This window comes from Heterocephalus glaber, unplaced genomic scaffold, assembly GCF_053883595.1.
Source record: "Heterocephalus glaber isolate CG9 unplaced genomic scaffold, H.glaber_assembly_v1.0 deba00001845, whole genome shotgun sequence".
In the NCBI taxonomy this organism is placed as follows: domain Eukaryota; kingdom Metazoa; phylum Chordata; class Mammalia; order Rodentia; family Bathyergidae; genus Heterocephalus; species Heterocephalus glaber.
This window is the reverse complement of record NW_028258494.1, coordinates 1,402,683-1,423,069: the sequence shown is the minus strand read 5'-3', so window position 1 is coordinate 1,423,069 and position 20,387 is coordinate 1,402,683. Positions and strand designations below refer to the sequence as shown.

General features: G+C 36.3%; 1 protein-coding gene and 1 pseudogene across 1 annotated transcript; one reads left to right on the top strand and one right to left on the bottom strand.

Moving 5' to 3' along the window:
* Positions 1–7,397: 7,397 nt before the first annotated feature.
* Positions 7,398–8,327, bottom strand: LOC101718772 (olfactory receptor 7A10). Its single transcript, XM_004864298.2, has one exon. The coding sequence runs from the start codon at positions 8,325–8,327 to the stop codon at positions 7,398–7,400; it is 930 nt and encodes a 309-aa protein (XP_004864355.2).
* A 938-nt stretch (positions 8,328–9,265) lies between these two features.
* LOC101719114 (vomeronasal type-2 receptor 116-like) overlaps positions 9,266–20,387 on the top strand; it is a 35,277-nt pseudogene continuing 24,155 nt past the window's right edge.

Sequence of the window (20,387 nt, the reverse complement as noted above, 5' to 3'; positions counted from 1 at the left end):
CAAAGGAAAGCCCATCAGAATCACAGCAGACTTCTCAACACAAACCATCAAGGCAAGAAGAGCTTGGAGTGATGTATTTCAAGCCTAAAGGAAAACAGCCTCCAACCCAGATTGATGTACCCTGAAAAACTATCTTTCAAAATTGATGGAGAAATAAGATACTTTCATGATAAAGAGCACCTCAGGAACTTCATGAATACCAAACCAGCACTCAAAAAAATTTTAGACAATACCCTAGGAAAAGACAATGAGGATCACAACCCCAGGAAACCCAGCAGAATGAATCCATTGGGTGTGACAAATTAAACGCAAAGGGAGAGAATCCAACAAAAAGAAAACGTCATGACAAGGCTTTTAAAACTTTTAACTTCATCTCCCTAATGAGTGTATAATTCAATCTTATTACTGTACTGATTAGTATTTTTCTGATTCTAGACTTGCACACCATTCCTTGTGCTATACTGGCTATTTATCATCTTCTTATGTCTACATTTTAATTGGGTTGTCTATTAATGAGCTCTAAGAATTCTTTATATATTGTGGTCATAGGTTATATGCATTGTAAATATGGTCTGTTTAAGGACTACTTTTCATTTTAATGATGTCATTTATAGTTCTAAATATATATATATATTTTGGTACCAGGGCTCAAACTCAGGTCCTTGCACTTGCAAGGCAGGCGGCGACACCACTGAGCTAAACCCCCGGCCCTAAAGTTCTAAATATTGATGGAATCTCATTTATCAATTTTTTTCTTTTATACATGTTTCTTTTATCCTAGGTAGTTCTTGCCTACCCTGAATTCATAAATATTTTCCCTTATAAGTGCTTCTTAAAGTTTTATACTTTTAGGCTTTCTTATTTAGGTTCATAGATCCCTTCAATTTATTTTTTATGTATGGATAAAAAGGGTTGAGGTTAGTTTTTTATATACGGATACCAGGTGTTCTAGTGCCATTTGCTGAAAACATTATCTCTTCCTTGGCTCTTGAATTGAGTTTATATTCTATAAAATGCTAATGTTAAATAATCTTTCAAAACTCAGTGGACCATATATGTGTGGTTCTAGTTCTAGATTCTCTGTTTTATTCCAATGAGCTATATGTCTTTCCTTACACCAAAGCTGCCTTGATTACTGTAGTTTTAGAAGAAGTCTTAAAATTAGGTACTAAATGTCTTCCAACACTGTTTTGTTTTTAACTTTTTTAGGTCCTTTGTACCCCTACATAATTTTAAATTTCATTATCCAGTTCTTCACTTATAGCAAGTATATACAGACCTGAATTTTTATATATACCTTGTGTTTTCTAATCCTGCTAAATTCAAGTACAAGTTCTAGGGGCTCCTAGGGATTTCTTAGTATTTTCTCTGTAGCTGATCATTTCATCTACATATAAAGATTTTGCTTCTGCCTTGCCAATCCTATTCTAGTTGTGGCATTTTACTGCCAGACTATTTTGGTGGGGACTAGGTTTCAAAGATTTATGGACAGATAAAGTGTAAGCATATCTGCCCTTGTTCCCTACCTTAAGGAGAAAGCATTTTATCTTCTCCACTCATGTAAGCCATTCTTGCTGGAATTATGGAGTACATGCTTTAATCTGTTGAGAAGCTTCTGTTCTACTTCTAGTCTCCTGATAGCTTTTATCACGAACAGCTGTAGAATTTAGTCCAATACTTTTTCTCCAACTAGTGACAGGATCATATGTCTTTTTTTCCCTTTCCTCTGTTAAAATGATGACTTTTGGGGGTGGATCTTCCAATGCTGAACCAACACTGCCATCCCTATAACAAAACCACTTTCTACATCCTGTCAGATATGACTTCTAATAGTTTGTTCTGTTAAACAAATTTCTATCTATGTTCATACTTTTTTCTTCTATTATCTTTATCCAGTTTTAGGATTAGCACAATGTTGAGTTCCTAAAATGAGGGGAGAAGTGTTCCTTCTTTTTTCTGCTTTAATTGTTTGATATAATTTATCAGTTAAATGTTTATGTGCCTGCTGTTGTCATATAGGTATGTTTTCAAGCTAGGAATATACTTTCTTTAATAGGTGCTATTCAAATTTTATATTTCCTCCAGAGTTAGTTTCATTAATTTGTCTTCCAAGTTACTTCTTAGAAGTTGTCAAATTTATTTCAAAAAAGATTTCTATAATATGCTTTCTATATCCTTTTAAATTCTGTAAAATCTGTGATAATGTCTCCTAGAATTTAATATTGTAATTTTAAAAATGTATAACTGATATTGCGTAACAGGAAGAAAAGGCCTAAAAGAGCAGGGGAATTGGGAGGGGTAGGGGAATGGAAAAAAGGGAAAGGAAAAATATGAGAAGAGGAAAAAAATGGAAACAAGGTCTTTGCAAATAGGGAAGGGTGGAGGGGGTGAAGGGAGCACAAGGGAAGGGGGAAAAAATAAGAACTAAGAGACTCATGTAAAGGTACAAGATCCCAATGATGAATGTAACTGTATTTTATACCTAAAATGTAACAATAAAGTTAATGGGGAAAAAAAAGAAAATGGAAAGACATCCCTTGGTCATGGGTAGGAAGAAACAACACAGTGAAAATGGCCATACTTCCAAAACTGCTATATAGATTCAATGCAATACCAATTAAAATTCCTGCAGCATACTCCACAGACCTTGAGAAAACAATCCACAGATTCATGTGGAAGAAGAGCAGACCTAGAATGGCAATTCTAGACAATAAAGAGAAAGTTGGATGTATCACAATCCCTAACTTGAAACTATATTACAAAGCTGATGTGAGAAAAACAGCATAATACTGTCAAAGAAACAGACCTGAGGACCAGTGGAACAGACTAGAAAATGCAGAAACAACTCCAGATACACTTAGCCACTTCACCTTCGACAAAAGAGCCGAACTCCCTCACTAGAGGAAACATAGCCTCTTTAATAAATGGTTTTGGAAAAGCTGGATTTCAACTTACCAAAGATTAAAACAAGACCTATGTCTCTCACCATGCACTAATCTAAAATTGAAATGGATTAAAGATGCAAATATTAAAACAGAAATGCTAAACTGACTGGAAGATAAGTTAGGTAGAACTCTTGCAGATATTGGCGTAGGAAAAGATTTATGGACAAAACATCAGTTGTGCATGAACTAGCACAAAGAATCAACAAGTGGGATCTCTTCTTATTAAACAGCTTCTTCACAGCAAGTGAAACCAACAACAGTGGGAAAATACAACCCAGAATGTGGGAAAAAATTTTCACCAGCTGTTTCTCAGACAAAGGTCTACCATCTAAAATCTATAAAGAGCTTAAACCAACTAGACCTGCCAAAGTTAAACATTCAATCAAAAAATGGGCATCTGAAATGGACAGACATTTCTCACACAAAGTGAAAACAGCAAACAAAAATGAAAAAGTGTTCAACATCACTGTTAATTGTAGAGATGCCAATGAAAACAATGCTGAGATTTCACCTCACTCCAGAAAGAATGGCTGCTATCATGAAATCAACCAGTAACAAATGCTGGCTGGGCTGTGGAGAAAGAGGAACACTGCTCCACTGCTGGTGAAAATGTAGACTGGTGCCACCATTGTGTAAATCAGTGTGGAGATTCCTCAAAAACTAAAACTAATGGTTCCATTTAACCCAACTTGTCCCCTTCTTCATATCTTTCTAAAAGAATTAAAAGCAACTTAGTACAGTGAGGTGGATGCCAATGTTTATAGCAGTACAATTTGTGATACCTAAAATGTGAAAACAGCCCAAATTCAAATTAAAGGATGAATGGATAAAGAGGATGTAGTTTTTTAATGGAATGGAGTACTACTCTGCCATAAAGAAAGATAAACTTGAGACATTTCTAGATAAATGGATGAATCATGAGAGCATACTTTTAAGTGACATAAATAAAACACATATATTTAAATAACACATTGCCTCTCTGGCCTGAGACACTGAAAGGGTAAATAAGGACCAAAATGTATAAAAGATATTGGGAAATAGGAAAAAAATGTTCAAATGGGAAGGAAAACAAGGAAGTGGAGGGGGAACTTAAGGAAGGGAAAAGAAAAGAGTATAGAAGAGGAAAATGGCCAGAAGAGACCTAGAATAGCAAAAGCAGTTCTAGGCAAAAAAGACAAGGTACGGGGTATAACAATCACCAACTTGAAACTATACTACAAAGCTACTGTGAGAAAAACAGCATGGTACTGCCAATGAAACAGACCCAGGGACCAGTGGAACATATCAGAAGTTGCAGAAACACATCCAGACACACTCAGCCACCTCATTGACAAAGGAGCCAAACACCCTCACTGGAGGAAAGATAACCTCTTTAATAAATGGTGCTGGAGAAATTGGGTTTCAACTTCCAAAGATTAAAACTAGACCTATATCTCTCACCATGCACTAAACTAAAATCAAAATGCATCAAAGATATAAAAATTAATACAGAAACACTAAACCTGCTGGAAGAGAGGTTAAATAGAATACTTGAAGACACTGACATACAAAAAGACATTATAAAAAAAACCTGAATCCCACAGGAACTGGAGGAAAGAATCAACAGCTGGGATCTCATCTTATTAAAAAGATTCTGCACAACAAGGGAAACCACCAACTGTGAGTAAAGGGACAACTCACAATATGGCAAAAAAATTTTACCAGCTGTTCCTCAGACAAAGGTTTACTACCTAGAATATATAAACAAGTTTTAAACATTAGACTTCCCCAATTTAAAGACTGAATCCAAAAATGGGCATCTGAAATGAGCAGACATTTCTCAGACAAAGAAGTAGAAACAGCAAATAAACATATGAAAAAATATTCAACATCACTGGTCATTGGAGAAATGCAAATGAAAACAATACTGATATTCTACCTCAATCCAGAAAGAATGGCTGCTATCATGAAATCAACCAATAACAAATGCTGTCAGGTTGGTGGAGGAAAAGGAACCCTTCTCCATTGTTGGGAGTGCAGACTGGTGCAACCACCAGTCTGTAAAAATCAGTATGGGACGAGTATGGCCATACCTCACAAAACTAGAATTAGAGGTCGCATTTGACCTAGCTATTCACCTGCTAACTTCCCAAAGGAATTAAAAGAACCATACCACAGTGATATATGCACACCCATGTTTATGGTGATACATTTCATAACAGCTAAATCATGGAAACAGCCTAATTGCCTGTTAACTGGTAACTGAATAAAGAAGATGTGGGTTTTCTTTTTAATAAAATGGAGTACTACTCACAATAAAGAATGCTAAACTAGAGACATTTATAGCTAAATGGATGCACATTGAGGTGATATTCTTAAGTGAAATAAATAGAATGCACATATGTAAGTACTGAATAGTTTCTATGGTGTGAAAACTGAAAATCTAAATAAGGACCAAAATGTACAGCAGAAAACATGAAGTAGGAAGAAAAAGTCCTATGAGGAAGGGGAAAGGGGGGGGGAGAAGGGAAAGGAAAAAATATGAGAAAAGGAAAAAGTGGAAACAAAGTCTGTAAATAGGGAGGGAAAGAGGGTTTTAAGGGAGGGCAGGGGAATGGGGAAAAATAAGAACCAAGATAAATCACGCACAGGTACAAATGTATATCTAAAACGTGCAAATAAAATTTTTTAAAAAATGACGAATGCTGGGACTAAATGATGCAATGACTATAATGAAAGTGCAATATACTTTGTTAGCCAGAGTATTTATTAAGCAGAAGAAAAAACATCCGAGAACTCAAACATGGGTTATTTGTAAACAAACACAGTCAGAAGAAACAAAGAAAAAGAGTGAAAAGGAGTGAAAAAAGCTTATGGGATTTATGGGACAGCATAAAATAAAATCTCAATGTACTTTTTATTTACATATCTCTTATAGGTATCATCAAGAATACAATAAATAATAGGCAAAAGGGGGCAAAGGGGAGGGCGAAGTGGGAGGGGTAGGGGAAAGGAAAGAAGAGAATGGAAGTAATATGAGAAAATGGAAACGAGTCTTTGTAAATGGGGAGTAATGGAGGGGTTGAAGGGAGGGCAGGGGAAGGGGGAAAAAATAAGAACCAAGAGAGTATGTAAAGGTGCATATCTCCAATGGTGAATGTCATTATATACACCTAAAATGTACCAATAAAAGGATATACAAAAAAAGAATACAATAAATAAATGCTGGTATGGATGTGGGAAGAGAAAGGAACATGTATGTACTATTGGAGGCAATATGAATTAGTACAGCCACGATGGAAATCAGTATGGGGAGTCCTCAAAATATGAACATAGGCCAGCCATATGATCAAACTCTAACAATCCTCAGTATTTACCAAAAAAAAATTAGTCACAGCTCTATAGAGATACCTGCAGAACTATGCTTATTGTAGCACAATTCATTCAGAACATTCAAGCTATGGAATCAGCCTAAATGCCCATCAAATGATGAATAGCAAAGAAAATGTGATAAAGATGGATAGATGATAGAAGATATAGATGATAGGCAGATAGAGGATAGATAGATAGCTGATAGACAGTCAGACAGAATAGGGCATTATACAATCCTAAACAACAATGAAATCAGGTATTTTTAGAAAAAATAAATGGACCTAGAGACCACTGTGTTCAGCAAAATAAGCCAGACTCAGAAAGAAAGCCATTGTAAGCTTTCTCTCATATGTGGAATCCATTAAAAAATGACTTGAAGGTAGAAAGGAGACTATTAGAGGAGAGAAAAAAATCATGGGATGGAAAGGCAGAAGTAAAAGGAGCTGGAAATGAACGAAGTATGCTTCACTCATGTACAAATATGTCAAAATGAAACCCATTAATCTGTAAACTAATACACACTACTATTAATTAATTAATTAAAATTGAGTTCATATTTCTAAGAAAGTTGACATCAGAAAGCATATGTAGTATATATACACAGTAGAGTACTTCTCAGCCATAAAGAGGGATGAATTGAGCCATTTGGAGGAAAATGGCTGCCCCTGGAGAAGGTAACATTAAAAGAAATCAGATCCACAAGCCCAAATATCACATTGTTTCTCTTATATAAGAAACTCAAAGTATAACTGATTAAAGAATAAAATAAAAGATAGATAGTAGGAAATGGGGAGATAGATTCTTTTAAACTGGAAGAGGTTCTAGAGATGGGAGAAGGGCCAAGGAAGGAGAAATAAAAAGAATTAAGGTGTGTTCTGTACATGTACCAATTCCCACAACGAATGCAATCATTATGTACAGCAAACATGTACTACTAAATGTTTAAAAAGAAAGATTGTAATCAGAATAATGAAAACACCAGGAAATTAATAGAAAGACTAAGCTTGCATTCACAATTGAATCCAAGAATCACAATTTCCAACTCTGAGGATTAGAATGCAGCCAGCAAGGGCACTTCTTCATCATGTCCAATGGGCCCTTCTAAAGTTCCGCTCCAGAGAGTCTTTTCAGAGCTCTCTCTACATCTTTATTCCTCAGACTGTAGATGAAGGGGTTCAGCCTAGGAGTAATCACAGTGTACATCACTGAGGCTGCTGCACTTGAGTGTGAGCTATGGGCTATGGCAGAACTAAAGTACACACCCCGGCCAGTGCCATAAAATAAGGAGAAAACTGAGAAGTAAGATGCACAGGTGGAAAAGCCTTTATGCTTCCCTTGAGCTGATGAGACTGCACATGCAGAGGAAACGATCTTGGAGTAAGAGTAAAGGATACCAGCAAGGGAAGCAGCACCCAGAAGCACAGGTGCAAAATGCATCACAAGGTCATTTAAAAAGTTTTCAGAGCAGGCAAGTTGGGCTACCTGATTGAGTTCACAAAAGAAGTGGGGGATTTTCAAGTCAGTACAGAAGGACAGCTGCAGCACCATCAGGCTTTGTAACAAGGCATGCAGGACACTCATGACCCAGGACACTAACACCAGCACCACACGGAGTGGGCGGTTCATGATGACTGTGTAATGCAGGGGGTGACAGATGGCTACAAACCTGTCATAGGCCATCACAGCCAGGAGGAACTTGTCCAACCATCCAAAGAGCAAGAAGAAGTGCATCTGGGTGATGCAGCCTGCATAGCAGATGATCTTGCTCTGGGTCTGGATGTTCACCATTATCTTGAACATGGTGGTGGAGGTGAAACAGACTTCCACAAAGGACAGGTTGGAGAGGAAGAAGTACATGGGAGTGTGCAGGTGTGAGTCAGAGATGATGGTCAGGATGATGAGCAGGTTCCCAAGCACAGCAATCAAATATATGGACAGGAAAAGTGCATATATGAGGGGCTGCAGTTCTGGGTCATCTGAAAATCCCAGTAGAAGAAATTCTGAAATTCTTGTGTTGTTTCCTAGTTCCATATGGTGGATGCAACTACCAGGAAAAAAAAATAGCATGAGTACTATTCACACAAATGGATGTTACTTCTATAGTTGTAATGCTCCAATTTATATTTTCCAGTCTATAAATTAACTTCTACGTTTTTTGAAGATCTTTTCCCCTTAGATGATCCTAGTGCCATTCCTAATTAGGAATATCTGTCCCACTATAAGCCTTCTCCCCAGGAAGTCATGTCATGTACAGTTGTACTGAGAAACTATTTCTCACATTTTAGGGATAGTGAGTATTGACTGTGCTCCAGCCCTGACTAGGCTGCTGTAAAACAGAAGTTTTTACATTCCAAAGATGAACTAAGAATACATGCAAACAAGGAATCACATATCTATTCACTTTTGTGGGAAAGGCATCACATTTGTATATGCAAGTATTCATCAAATGATAACACATTAACTGAATGTGAAGTATATCTCAATGAAGCCATTAGTAAAAGGAATAATCATGTAATATGCCAGACAGTGAAGTTACCATATAGAGAATGAAAGCAGGTATATAGGAAGTTCCTTTTTGTGAAGTGCTCAGAGTACCTTTATTTAGAACCCCAGACGTCATGAATGCAATGCAGTTTCTCTACTATTGATCCTTATGCCCAACCCTGAGGATGTCATTTGTCATGGGTATCTAGGCCAGATCAACAAGAAGGAGCCATTTGAACAGGGAGCTCAAGAAGACAACAGGAGCTGAAAGGTCCTCTCCAGAAATGTTACGTGATGTAGGGAGAAGCCAGTGCAAAAGCCCAGTGGCAAGTGCTTGTTTAACATGTCCAAGGCCTTTGGAGAGCCAGTGTGTGGAGGTCAGTGGGAAAGAGGGAGAGTAAAGAGGTGGTGTCAGAGGATGCTGAGCAGTGCGTCGTGCTGAAGCTGCAAGACTCAGGGAGAACCTCATCCACACTACATGCCGAATGCACCTTATTAATTCTGTGGCAAGAGCACCCTGTGAGTGCAAATGGAAACTCTCCCGACTACCACCGATGTTTGAGTTTTACCTCTGTGTTAGCAGAGGCGCCTTGGAATCCAGAGCCCAGGTATCTGCAGTGTCAGGACTGGGCACAAACCGCCATCTTTACACTGTGGCCGTTTGGTCTTCTCTCCACCCCGTGGGAGGTACTAGTGGGCTGGGCAGACTGGGTTGTCTTTCCTCTAAGGTGGAAATGGGGCCCAGACTTCCCATTTGGTAAGCCTCCAATAAACAACAAGTATGAGCTAACTTTTGCTTCATTTTCACACTCCTGCTCTGTATTTATAGAAACACACACCCAAAAAATCAGTTCAATAAACACCGAGTGAGAAATAAGAGAGGAATGAAAGGGACACAAAAGATAAAGCAAGAAAGAAACTCAGACATTTCCTGAGAGACTAAGGGAAAAAAGTGCTCCCTTGGCTTTGGCAAAATTCCAACCAAATTTCCATCTCCTGGATGCCCTGCAAAAACAAGAAGGCAGAAAAAATAAGCTTATATCTTTTCTAACATTGTGAAATTTTCATGGTTTTAAACACCATATAAAAATGACTCTAAGACAAAAAAATGATCAAGGAGAATAAACAAAAATCCCCCAAAATCATACAGCACAAAGTAAAACAAAGGTTCAGCACATTTTTATGTGAACAAAACATTTTCTTATACTTATTTCATATTTATTTGACCTTTCAGTTTTGATACAGCCCAGTGATGACTGAGGCAGGTCCTTTTCTCAATTTTTTATTATTGTATATTTGTGATACACAATGAATAAATTCAGCAAGAGGTTTGATACATCTCTCATGGTATATTTTCATTGTTATTTTTGGGCTTTCAATTTTAATTTATTTTTCAACAAATCCCATGTACACTCTAGCCCTCATTTGGGTCTCTGTCTAAAATGAAATGACCTCCCCAGGGCATTCTATAAGGTCATGCACATGTCATGACCAGGATGCCTTGACCCGTCTAATTTATGCCTGGGGGTAGTGTCATTCACACATTTATTTCACTGTACTCAGTTTACGCCATTCTGTTACAAGATCCAAATGAGCAGAAAACTCACCTGCTTTGCTCATCTTTGTATTTTTCCAAACCTATGTAAATATGTATGCATTTTAAGACAATAAGAAGTTATGTAAATGAAATCAGGTTGAATAGAGTTGATTCAAAATGACTGTTGGGCTGGGGATTTAGCTCAGTGGTTTTGCCGCCTGCTGTGCAACCGCAAGGACCAGGGTTCGATCCCTATCCCCCGTACCAAAAAAAAAAAAAAAAAAAGGACAAATAAAATGTCATGGAGCCTCAACAACTAACTGAAATGGGGGCTGTGGTGTAGCTCAGCAACAAAGTGCCTTCCTAGCTTGGGTGAGGCTCTGGCTTCCACCCTCAACACTGCCATTTCTTAAGGAACTAAGTGAAAGACATTACAAGTAACACACACTAACGATGAAATTAACAAAAGCTCTGAAATATTAGCATATGACATAGAATGACCCTATCATTCTGGCTTGTAACAGATATTCAGTTATCATTTGTTGAAAAAAGCAGCAATTGAATCTCCATGTATGAGGGCTCTCAACATATGAAAGATTATGTTTCAATGTAATAAGAAACAGTTGCCTTGTGGAATGAAAGCAAACGGAAGTGCCTATAATTCTAGAAGAAAGTAAAGTTGATCCCCCATCTCACAATCCTGTCTCACTCAATAATGACAGGGCCAAATGACTTCATCTGAAAACACACACTTCATTTAGGTGAACACCTGGAAATTATACTGTGTATGTAATCCACTGAACAAAATCATGTGGAGGCAAAAAAACCCTTCAAGAATAAGAAGACATACATGTATACCTAAATATAATTTAAAACCTTTTTTGGATCAAAATTATCACCCTGCAAGTCAATGGAGAAACAATAATTTGTAAAATAGAAGTCATATGAAATAATAATGGAGTGCTGGAGATTTAGCTCAGTGGTTCCAGCACCTGCCTCGCATGTGCAAGGTCCCAAGTTTGATCCCTGGTACAAAAAAAGAAAAGAAATAATAATGGTAATAATAGAAAACTCAGCATGGTGATGAAATATATATATTTGCTTAAAGTAAAAAATAGTTTTAGGGGGCCAAGAAATGTTTACTCATAACCTCCAGCCTAGAGAAAAACAAACCTCAAGAGCTGTTAGATTGATTGGGAGTAGAATTTCAAATAAAATAGGAAAGGGGGTACTGTCTAATTTGGTGTTGGAACATGATTTGGTACCCTGTGTTGGGGCACACTATGAAGAGAGCTGTGAATACTATAATTGCATGTATATAATTCAAGGATTCTCAATCTCAGCACTGTGGACATTCTTAGCCAGACTATTCTCCTGTCGTGTGTGTGTGTGTGTGTGTGTGTGTGTGTGTGTGTTTGCGTGTGTGTGTGTGTGTTGGGGATGGAGTAATCTGTACATAATAGGATGGTCAGCAGCATGGCTGACCTCAAATGACTCTGGCCCTAGGTAGAAGTCAATCATTTCTCTGGACATTACTTGTTGTCCCTTGGGGAACAAAATCACTCCTGTCTCAGAACTTTGAATTTAAAAATAGCAAAACATTATTGCAACATTGATATAATAGCAAATTAGTGAGAAAAGACATGAAAGACTATCAAAAGTGTGAATAATACAAGCCCATTATGAAATATTATACATGCTCTAAAATATTTATTCCCGCATTATGATAGTTGCAGAGAGGTCAGTAAGGAATTATTGAGTGAGACTGTAAGGGAACAACTTAACATAGCATTTACAAAGTGCACATAATCCAATTTGTACATCTGTAAAATAAACCACAAACTTACAGAACAAAGAATGACTGTAACAATTAAATTAGTTTAAGTACATTGGAATTGAGTATATTTCCTTCTGCAGTGAAAATGAGTATTTTATTTTCAGAAAGTAGTATTTCCCTTTCCTTAAATACTTATGAATTTTGTGTGTTGGGGAACTTTGAATTTCTCTTTTCTAATTTTTTAAGTATATAATAAAAACCTAGCATAACCCCTTAGAAGTAATTTTATAATTGTTTTATATGATTATAAAAATCATTCACAGAAAAATATATGTAATAAATTGTGAACTATTATTGCCCTACAATGCTATTAACTCTAGAACTTATTTCTTCAATATAAATATATTTGGATACCCCTTTTTCAAACTCCCATTCTCACTTCCCCCTAGTCTGCCTAATTTCAAGAGGTCTGTAATCTACCCTCTACTGAAATTTTTTTATTTTTTTAACTTTTGACTAGGTTACATTCATTATATATGTTAGAATGGCTCAGTGTGGTATTTATAGATATGTATATAGCATGTGCCAATTTAAACAAAATGGAAGGAAAATCTAAAAGATCTAACAGAAAAGATAAAAATGGTAATTATTTAATGATCTCAACATGGGTTGCTAATTCATGATTAAGTTGCCAGAGACTTCAAAATATTACATATGACAGGAGGCCTTCTGAAATTCATACTTTGAAAAGTATGTCTCATGAATTTTTGTTGCAAGATAAAATTCGCAAGAATTTTTCTCTGGATCTTTCTCATCGATAGAGAAACATATGTCTTACCTCAAACATAAAAAATGTCCTGGTTTCACTGCATTTCACTCCTTAACTAACACCCCATTTATCTACTCATCCTAGTTGCAAAGATCTTTGGATTTTCATTCTTTTCCTGGAAGGACTTTTTTTCTCACGTTCCCTATTCCGTTCAGGCCTCTGTGACCATAATTTCATTGTCACCAATGAAACTTCCATTAATCAGTTCAATATTCATTGCACATTTTAGCATTATAAATTCATAATTATGAATAATTAATACATCAGAATAGCAAGGAAACACAGCACTCCCTGCTCTCGGTTAGGTCTGAGTGGCTTTCAGGTGACCTCAGATAAACATTCTTGCATTCTATTCTCTTTGATCCTCACCTGCAGTATCTGTTGGATTTGACTCACCTGGATACAATTTCTGAGAGGAAAGTCTCATAAAAGTGCCAATTCTCCCCTGGATGGTTGACTTAAATACTGAAGTTCTATCTCCAGAAAAGACAAATGTAAAGAGTCAGGTGTCGGTTCCTTGGAAGAAACCATCAGATCCAGTCCATTCCAAGCTGGTACACTGGGGACATCAAAATAAATGGTTGCAGCTCCCTATAACTGCTCACTAGGCACTTTTCCCACTTTTACATCATCCTCTATCTGCCTGGTGTCTTTGTGGAAAACTGGCCTGGAAAAACAAGAAATTTTTCCTGCTGATTCTCTGTTCCCAAGTTACCAGTTTATAATCCAGGAAAGCTACTTTTTATTCTTACAGCTCTATGAACTCACCTACACTTTACAGGTATAACCTCCTAGCACCTTATCACTCCTTTAAGTATTTTTATAAGTCTAACACACGAATCTAGCTCAGTTACATCTACTGGATCTTCAAAGCATTGTTTCCTGGTGTGTAAAAGCACCTGGTACCCCCCCCCCCAAATCACCATTTCCTCCTTTATCAAGGGAGAGAATAGTGTTTCTTTGGTGTAAAACCCTGAACTGCTTCTCGCCTTCTTTTTTCCAAAACTTATAAGATTTTAAAATAACAAATCTGTAGTTTCTCCTTTTGAAATGTTTAATTAGAAGAGATGCATTTAGTTCTTTTTTGCACTGTAAACTGAGCTCCCCACCTGATACAGATTGTGTAACTTTGATTTTTAGAATGTCTATTCTATGAGATTGTAGTGCTCCAATCTCTCCTGCAGAAACAATGCTAACAAATGTTATAAATCAAGTAAGAAATAGGACCTTGGTTTGAATTCTGAAATCATAATATCAGTTCTAAAACTCTGGGCCAGTGGTTCTCTATGAGAGATATAATTCCCCCAAGAATATTTGGTGTTTGACAAGAGGGTGCTAAGTATCTACTAAGAATGAAACAGTTCCCCAAACTTTATTTTAGGAATGGATGATTTTCCTTATTTTTTTGTATGCTCATTGTTGGTATACAAGAATGTTATTGATTTTTTCAGTAGTTTATATTTATTTATTTTATTAGTACATTTTGGAATATATAATGTTTACATTCATCTTAGGGTGTAGGTGCATCTACTTAAAATATCTTTATTCATTTTCTTCCCCTACTCTCAAGTCTCTCCATGCCCTTCATCTCTAGATGCTGTTCCTATTTGCAAAAGATCAATCTCCCCATTTTTCATTTCCTTTCATTTAGATTTTGAAATCATGTGCATTTTGAGTTTCTCATATAAGAGAAGTCATGTGATATTTAAGCTTGTGTGTCAAGTATATTTCACTTAACATGGTCTACAAGTGCATCCATTTTTCTATAACTACTTAAAATTTCTCCTTTATGGCAGAGTATTACTCAATTATGTACAAATACCATGTTTTCCTTATCCATTAATCTGTTGGTGAGCATAAGGCTGCTTCCAAGATTTAGATGAGTTGTGCTGTTATAAACATGGGCATGAATGTAACACTGTGATATGATGTCTAACTTTATCAAGAAGATACCTAAAAGGGCAATAGCTGGATCAAATGGAATTTTTATTTTTAGCTTTTTGAGGACACTCTATACCAATTTCTGTAGTGATTGTACTAGTGTACATTCCCACCAACAATGTAGAAGGCTTCTTTTCCTGGACGTTTATTGGCATTTCTTATTATTTGATTTTTTGATGACAGCCTTTCTTCCTTGTACAAGAGGGAATCTCTATGGTGTTTCAATTTGCGTTTCTCTAATGCCAGAGATACTGAACATTTTTCATATATTTATTGTGTCCATTTGTAGTTCTGCTTTGAAATGCCTATTCATTTCAGTGACCTAGTTTTTGATTGGGTATTTTATTTGAGGGGTCTTTTTTATTTTAGTTCTTCATGTGTTCTTTCATTAGTCCTCTCTTCACAGAGTAGCTACCACAAATGTTTTCCAATTCCATATGTTGTCATTTTACTCTACTGGTTATTTCCTTTGCTGTGTAAAAGCTTTTTAATTTGATATAATTCCATTTGGGTATTCTTGAAGTTATTTCTTGTGCAACTGGGATTCTGTTTAGAAATTCTTTTCCTGTGCCTATGACTTTAAGAGGTTTTACCTATTTTAACTTCCAGCAGATTAAGTGTTTCTGTTTTAATATTTATGTTTTTGATTCATTTTGATTTTGTTATGATACATGGTGATAGATATGATTCTAGATTCAGTCTTTTGCCTTTGTGTAAACAGCTTTTCCAGCACTATTTTTAAAGAGCCTATATTTCCTCTAGCATGTGCTTTTGGATCCTTTGTCAAAGATCAGATGACTTAGTGTCCATGGATTTGTTTCTTCAATATCGATCTGCTCCATTGAGCTACATGTCTGTTTTCATACCTGTGCTATGCTTTTTTTTTTTTTTTATCACTGTGCCATTATAGTATAACATGAAATCTGGGATTGTGATGTCTCCTGCTTTGTTTAAGTTGCCCAGGACTGTTTTTGCTATTTTGTGTCTTTTGGGGTTCTATATAAATTTTAGAATTTTTTTTCTAGTTCTGTGAGCAATGCGGTTGTTATTTTTATTGGGATTGCTTTAAATCAATGAATAAGTTTTTGAAGAATAGCCATTTTGACAATATTGGTTTTACCTATTCAGGGACAGAGGACAATCCGTTCATTCCCTCTTTGTTCTCATTTTTCAGACTACTGTTGTTTCATTTAAATCTTACACCTTCCTGGTTAAGGTTAGTTACTAAGTGCTTAAGTTTTCTTGATGCTACAGTGAATGGTACTGCTTTTCTAATCTCTTTCTCATTGAATTCATTATTGATATACAGTAATGCTATTCATTTTTGTGTGTTGTATTTATATCTTGCTACACTTATGAATTTTGTTATTAATTTTAGGAATCTTTTGGTGTCATTATTTTGATCTTCCATGTAGAGGATCATATCATCTGTAAATAATGATAGTTTGACTTCTTCATTTCCTATACATATCCCCTTTATTTCTTTCTCTTGGCTAATTCCTCTGGCAACTGTTTCAAGTAGTATATTAAGCAGGGATAATGATAGTAGACATCTTTCTTTTGTTCCTGATTTCAGAAGAAATGTTTTGAGTTTTTCCCCATGTAATATGATGTTGTCACTAGATTTGTCATGAATGGATTACATAAGTTTTTTTAAATCACAAATATATATTGTATTTTATCAAAGGGATTTTTTTTGCATCTTCTGAAATGATTTTTTTATCCTTGCTTCTGTTTATGTTGAGTGCTACATTTATTGATTTACACATGTTGAACCCAAGTTGCATTTCTGTGATGAAACCTAGTCATGATGTATGATCTTTTCGACAATGTGTTGCACTCTCACTACCAGTATATTGTTGGACATTTTTGCACCTGTATTCAGTAAAAGATTCGCCTGTATTATTCTTTTCTCATTGGATTCTTGGATCATTGGATCCAATTCTCATTGGATTCTTTTCTCACTGGTTCTGATTTTGGAATCAGGATAATGCCACTTCCAAGAAAATGTTTGGAAATACTCCTTTCTTTTCCACATTATTAAAGAGTTTGAGGAGTACTGGCATTGGGTCTTCCATGAAGTTCTTGTAGAATCCAGCAGTGAATTCACTGGGTCTTGAGATTTCTTTATTGGTAAGTCATTTTATTACTGCCCCAATTTTATTCCCTGTTACTGGACCATTCAGGATTTTTCATCTTCATTCAGTTTTGATAATTCATATGTATCTAGGAATCTGTCCATTTTTTCTATAGACTGTGATTTGCTGGAGTGTAAATTTTCACATTACTTACAAATGATCTTCTGCATTTCAGTGGTATCTGTTGTATTTTTGCCTTTTTAATTTCCAGTTGCCTTGATACAGGTCAGTGGTGGTGAACCTGAAGCACACGTGTTATTTGGTTTTTCTTTTAAGACAAAAGATATTGATGTATGGTTATTTCTTCTAAACTAAATTCTAATATTTGAGTTTAATTGCAATGGTGGCACTTTGTGATCAACAAGTGGTTTTCTGGGTTGCAGTCTGGGCACTTGTCTCTAAAAGGTTCACCATCACTGATGTAGGTCTTTTTCCTCCTTTGGTAAGCTTACCTCAAGATTTGTCTATTTTGTTTATTCTTTTGAAGAATCAGTTCTTCAACTCATTGATTCTTTCTAGTGTATCTTTTTGCCCCTTTTCATTAATTTCCACTCTGACCTTTGTGATTTTCCTCCTTGTCCTAGATTTGGGTTTGGATTGTTTCGGCTTTGCTAGGACCTCTGTGTGCATCATTGGATTGTTTATTTGGGCTCACTATGTTTTTCTAGTGTGAGCGTTCTCAGAAATCAATTTCTGTCTTAGGAGAGCTTTCATTGTGTCCCATAGGTTGTGGCATGTTGTTCTGGAATCACTTATTTGGCACCATAGTTTGAACTGGGGACCTTGTGCTTGCAAGGCAGGTGGCATAACCATTGAGCTAAATCCCCGGCCCCTGATATTATCATTTGTTTCTAGGAATTCTTTAATTTCTTCCTGATTTCTTCTGTGATCCACTGAGTTTTCCAGCCTGTGTTATTTATGTCCAGGTGTTTGCAAAATTTATGTTGTTTCTTTTGAAATTGACTTCTAGTTTCAGTGTCCTATGATTTGGTAATGTACATGGGATAATTTTGATTCTTGTGTATTTATTTAAGCAAGATTTTTGGGCTTTGTGGTGCATTTTGCAGAAAGATCAATATGCTGCTGAGAATGTGTATTCTATGGCAGTAGGGTGAAATACTCTGTAGATAACTAGTTTTTTAAAGACAGGGTCTCACTCTGTAGTTCAGGTTGTCCTTGAAGTCACTCTGTAGCCAAAGCTGGCCTTGAACTCAACATAATTCTCCTGCCTCAGCCTCCCAAGTGATGAGATTATAGGTGTATGCCACCATGCCCAGTTCTTTGTTTCCATTTTTTCCTTCTACTCTGTTTTTCCTTTCCTTTTCCTTCCTTTTTCTCTTTCTCCCTCATTTGCCCTTCCTAATTTGAACATTTACTTCCTATTTCACAATATCTATTATATATTTTAGTTCTTATTTACCATTTCAATTTCTCACACAAGAGAGACAATGTGATATTTACACACGTGTGTCTGATTTATTTCACTTAAGAGTATGGTCTTAAGATGCACCCATTTTCCTAGAAATGTCTCAAGATTATCCTTTTTATGGCAGAGTAGTACTTGATTGCTTTAGCTATTACAAACTGTGCTGTTATAAACATGGGTGTGCATATATCCTTGTTGTATAATGCCAGATATATTACAGTTAAAAGTCATTTTCTAGCTGGCTGAAGTAGTGCATGCCTGTAATCCCAGCAGTTGAGAAGCTGAAGCAAGAGGATCACCATGAGTTTGAGGCCAGCCAGGGCTATGTAGTGAGTTCAAGGATAGCCTTAACTACAAGTGACACCATGTCTTTTAAAAAAAAATCCCAAAATGTTGTATTCTTAGGGCTTGAATAACTTTCCCCATGCTCTCCTGGTCTTTAAATTGTGTGTTGAAAAGTGTTATAGACCTAATGGATCTATCTTTATAATGGATTTTTTGCTTTTCGCCGACAGCTTTGAAGATTCTGTCCTTGTGTTGAAACGCTTGGACTTTGACTGTGATGTGTCATGAGGAACCTCTTCTCTTGCAATTTGGAATTTTATGAGCCTTTCTCACCTGTATGTGTAGTTTCCCTCAATACTTAGAAAATTTTCTTCTAAGGTTTCTGTAAACATATTTTTATTTCATGTGTGCTGCTAATTTTTCTCTACCTTTGATCAGTCTTCTTAGCACTATTTAGTAGTGGCTGGATCAATTTTCCTTACTCTTTTGCTGTTTTTGAGGTATCTCTGAGTGTATGGTCTTGTCCTTCTGATGTATCTTTGAGATCTGACATTTTCTCCTCACACTGTCATTTCTGCTGCTCATATATTCAATAGAATTCTTTGCTTCCAGAATTTCTGTTCAGGACTGTCGTTGGTCTCTCTTGAGGGAGACCTGGAATGCCAGAAAGCACCAACTTTTAAAGAAAGAAAGGAGACAGCCTGGGGGATGAACAGCAGTTTAATTCCTCTGGCACTATTTGACAATCACAAAGGAAAGAAGCAAGGCTTTTATACATGTAGGAAAGCAGCTTAGTTTTTCTGGCTATTGTCTTTCTGATTTTCACCTCTGATGATAACCAGTGACTTTAAGTGACTCATAAAAGCTACAGGAGAATTCACAAGTCCCCTGTTTCCATTCACCAATCCCATACATCAAAGAGCACACCACAGCCCTCTTCTTATCAGATAGTATTAAGAGAGCAGGATGACTTTTAGCCAAAAATCAAGCCCACCAGCCCACCATAAACATCACAGATGTGCATAGTGAGTCGTATCTCTCTTACCACCCATAGAGTCATTGGGTCATGGTCCTCTGATCCTAGAAAATAGTAAATAAGAAAACTAGGAAAATCTATTTTTCTCCTGTGAGACTTTTACAAGGTCTCAAAGTTTTCTGGCATTCTTTTAATAAACAGACTTGTGGAATTTCCCAGGAATGGCTTAATTTTCTTAGTTAACAAACTTCTTGTGATCTATTCTTACAACTATACAGCTGAATTCTACCATTTTCCACATAGGACATTCTTTCGTTCTTTCTTTCTTTCTTTCTTTCTTTCTTTTTTTTTTTTTTTTTTGCTTTCTTTCTACCAGGGATTGAGCTCGGGTCCTTGGGCTTGCACAGCAGGTGGTGAAACCACTGAGCTAAATCCCTGGCCCTGTTTAGTACATTTTCTGAGACTCTATTCCTTCAGTAAGTTTGTCATTCATCTTTTGAATGGTTTTCATTAGCTCCTTTGATTTTTTATTTGACTCTTCTTTAACCACGTTAGGCAATTTCTTTAATTCCACTATCTGTTTGGTTATACCATCTTTGAGCTCATCAAATTTCTTTGCTTCCTCATTGATCACTTTGTGCAGTTCAGCTGCCATATTTGATGTTTTAAATTTCCTCTTCATCTATATCTCTTGAATC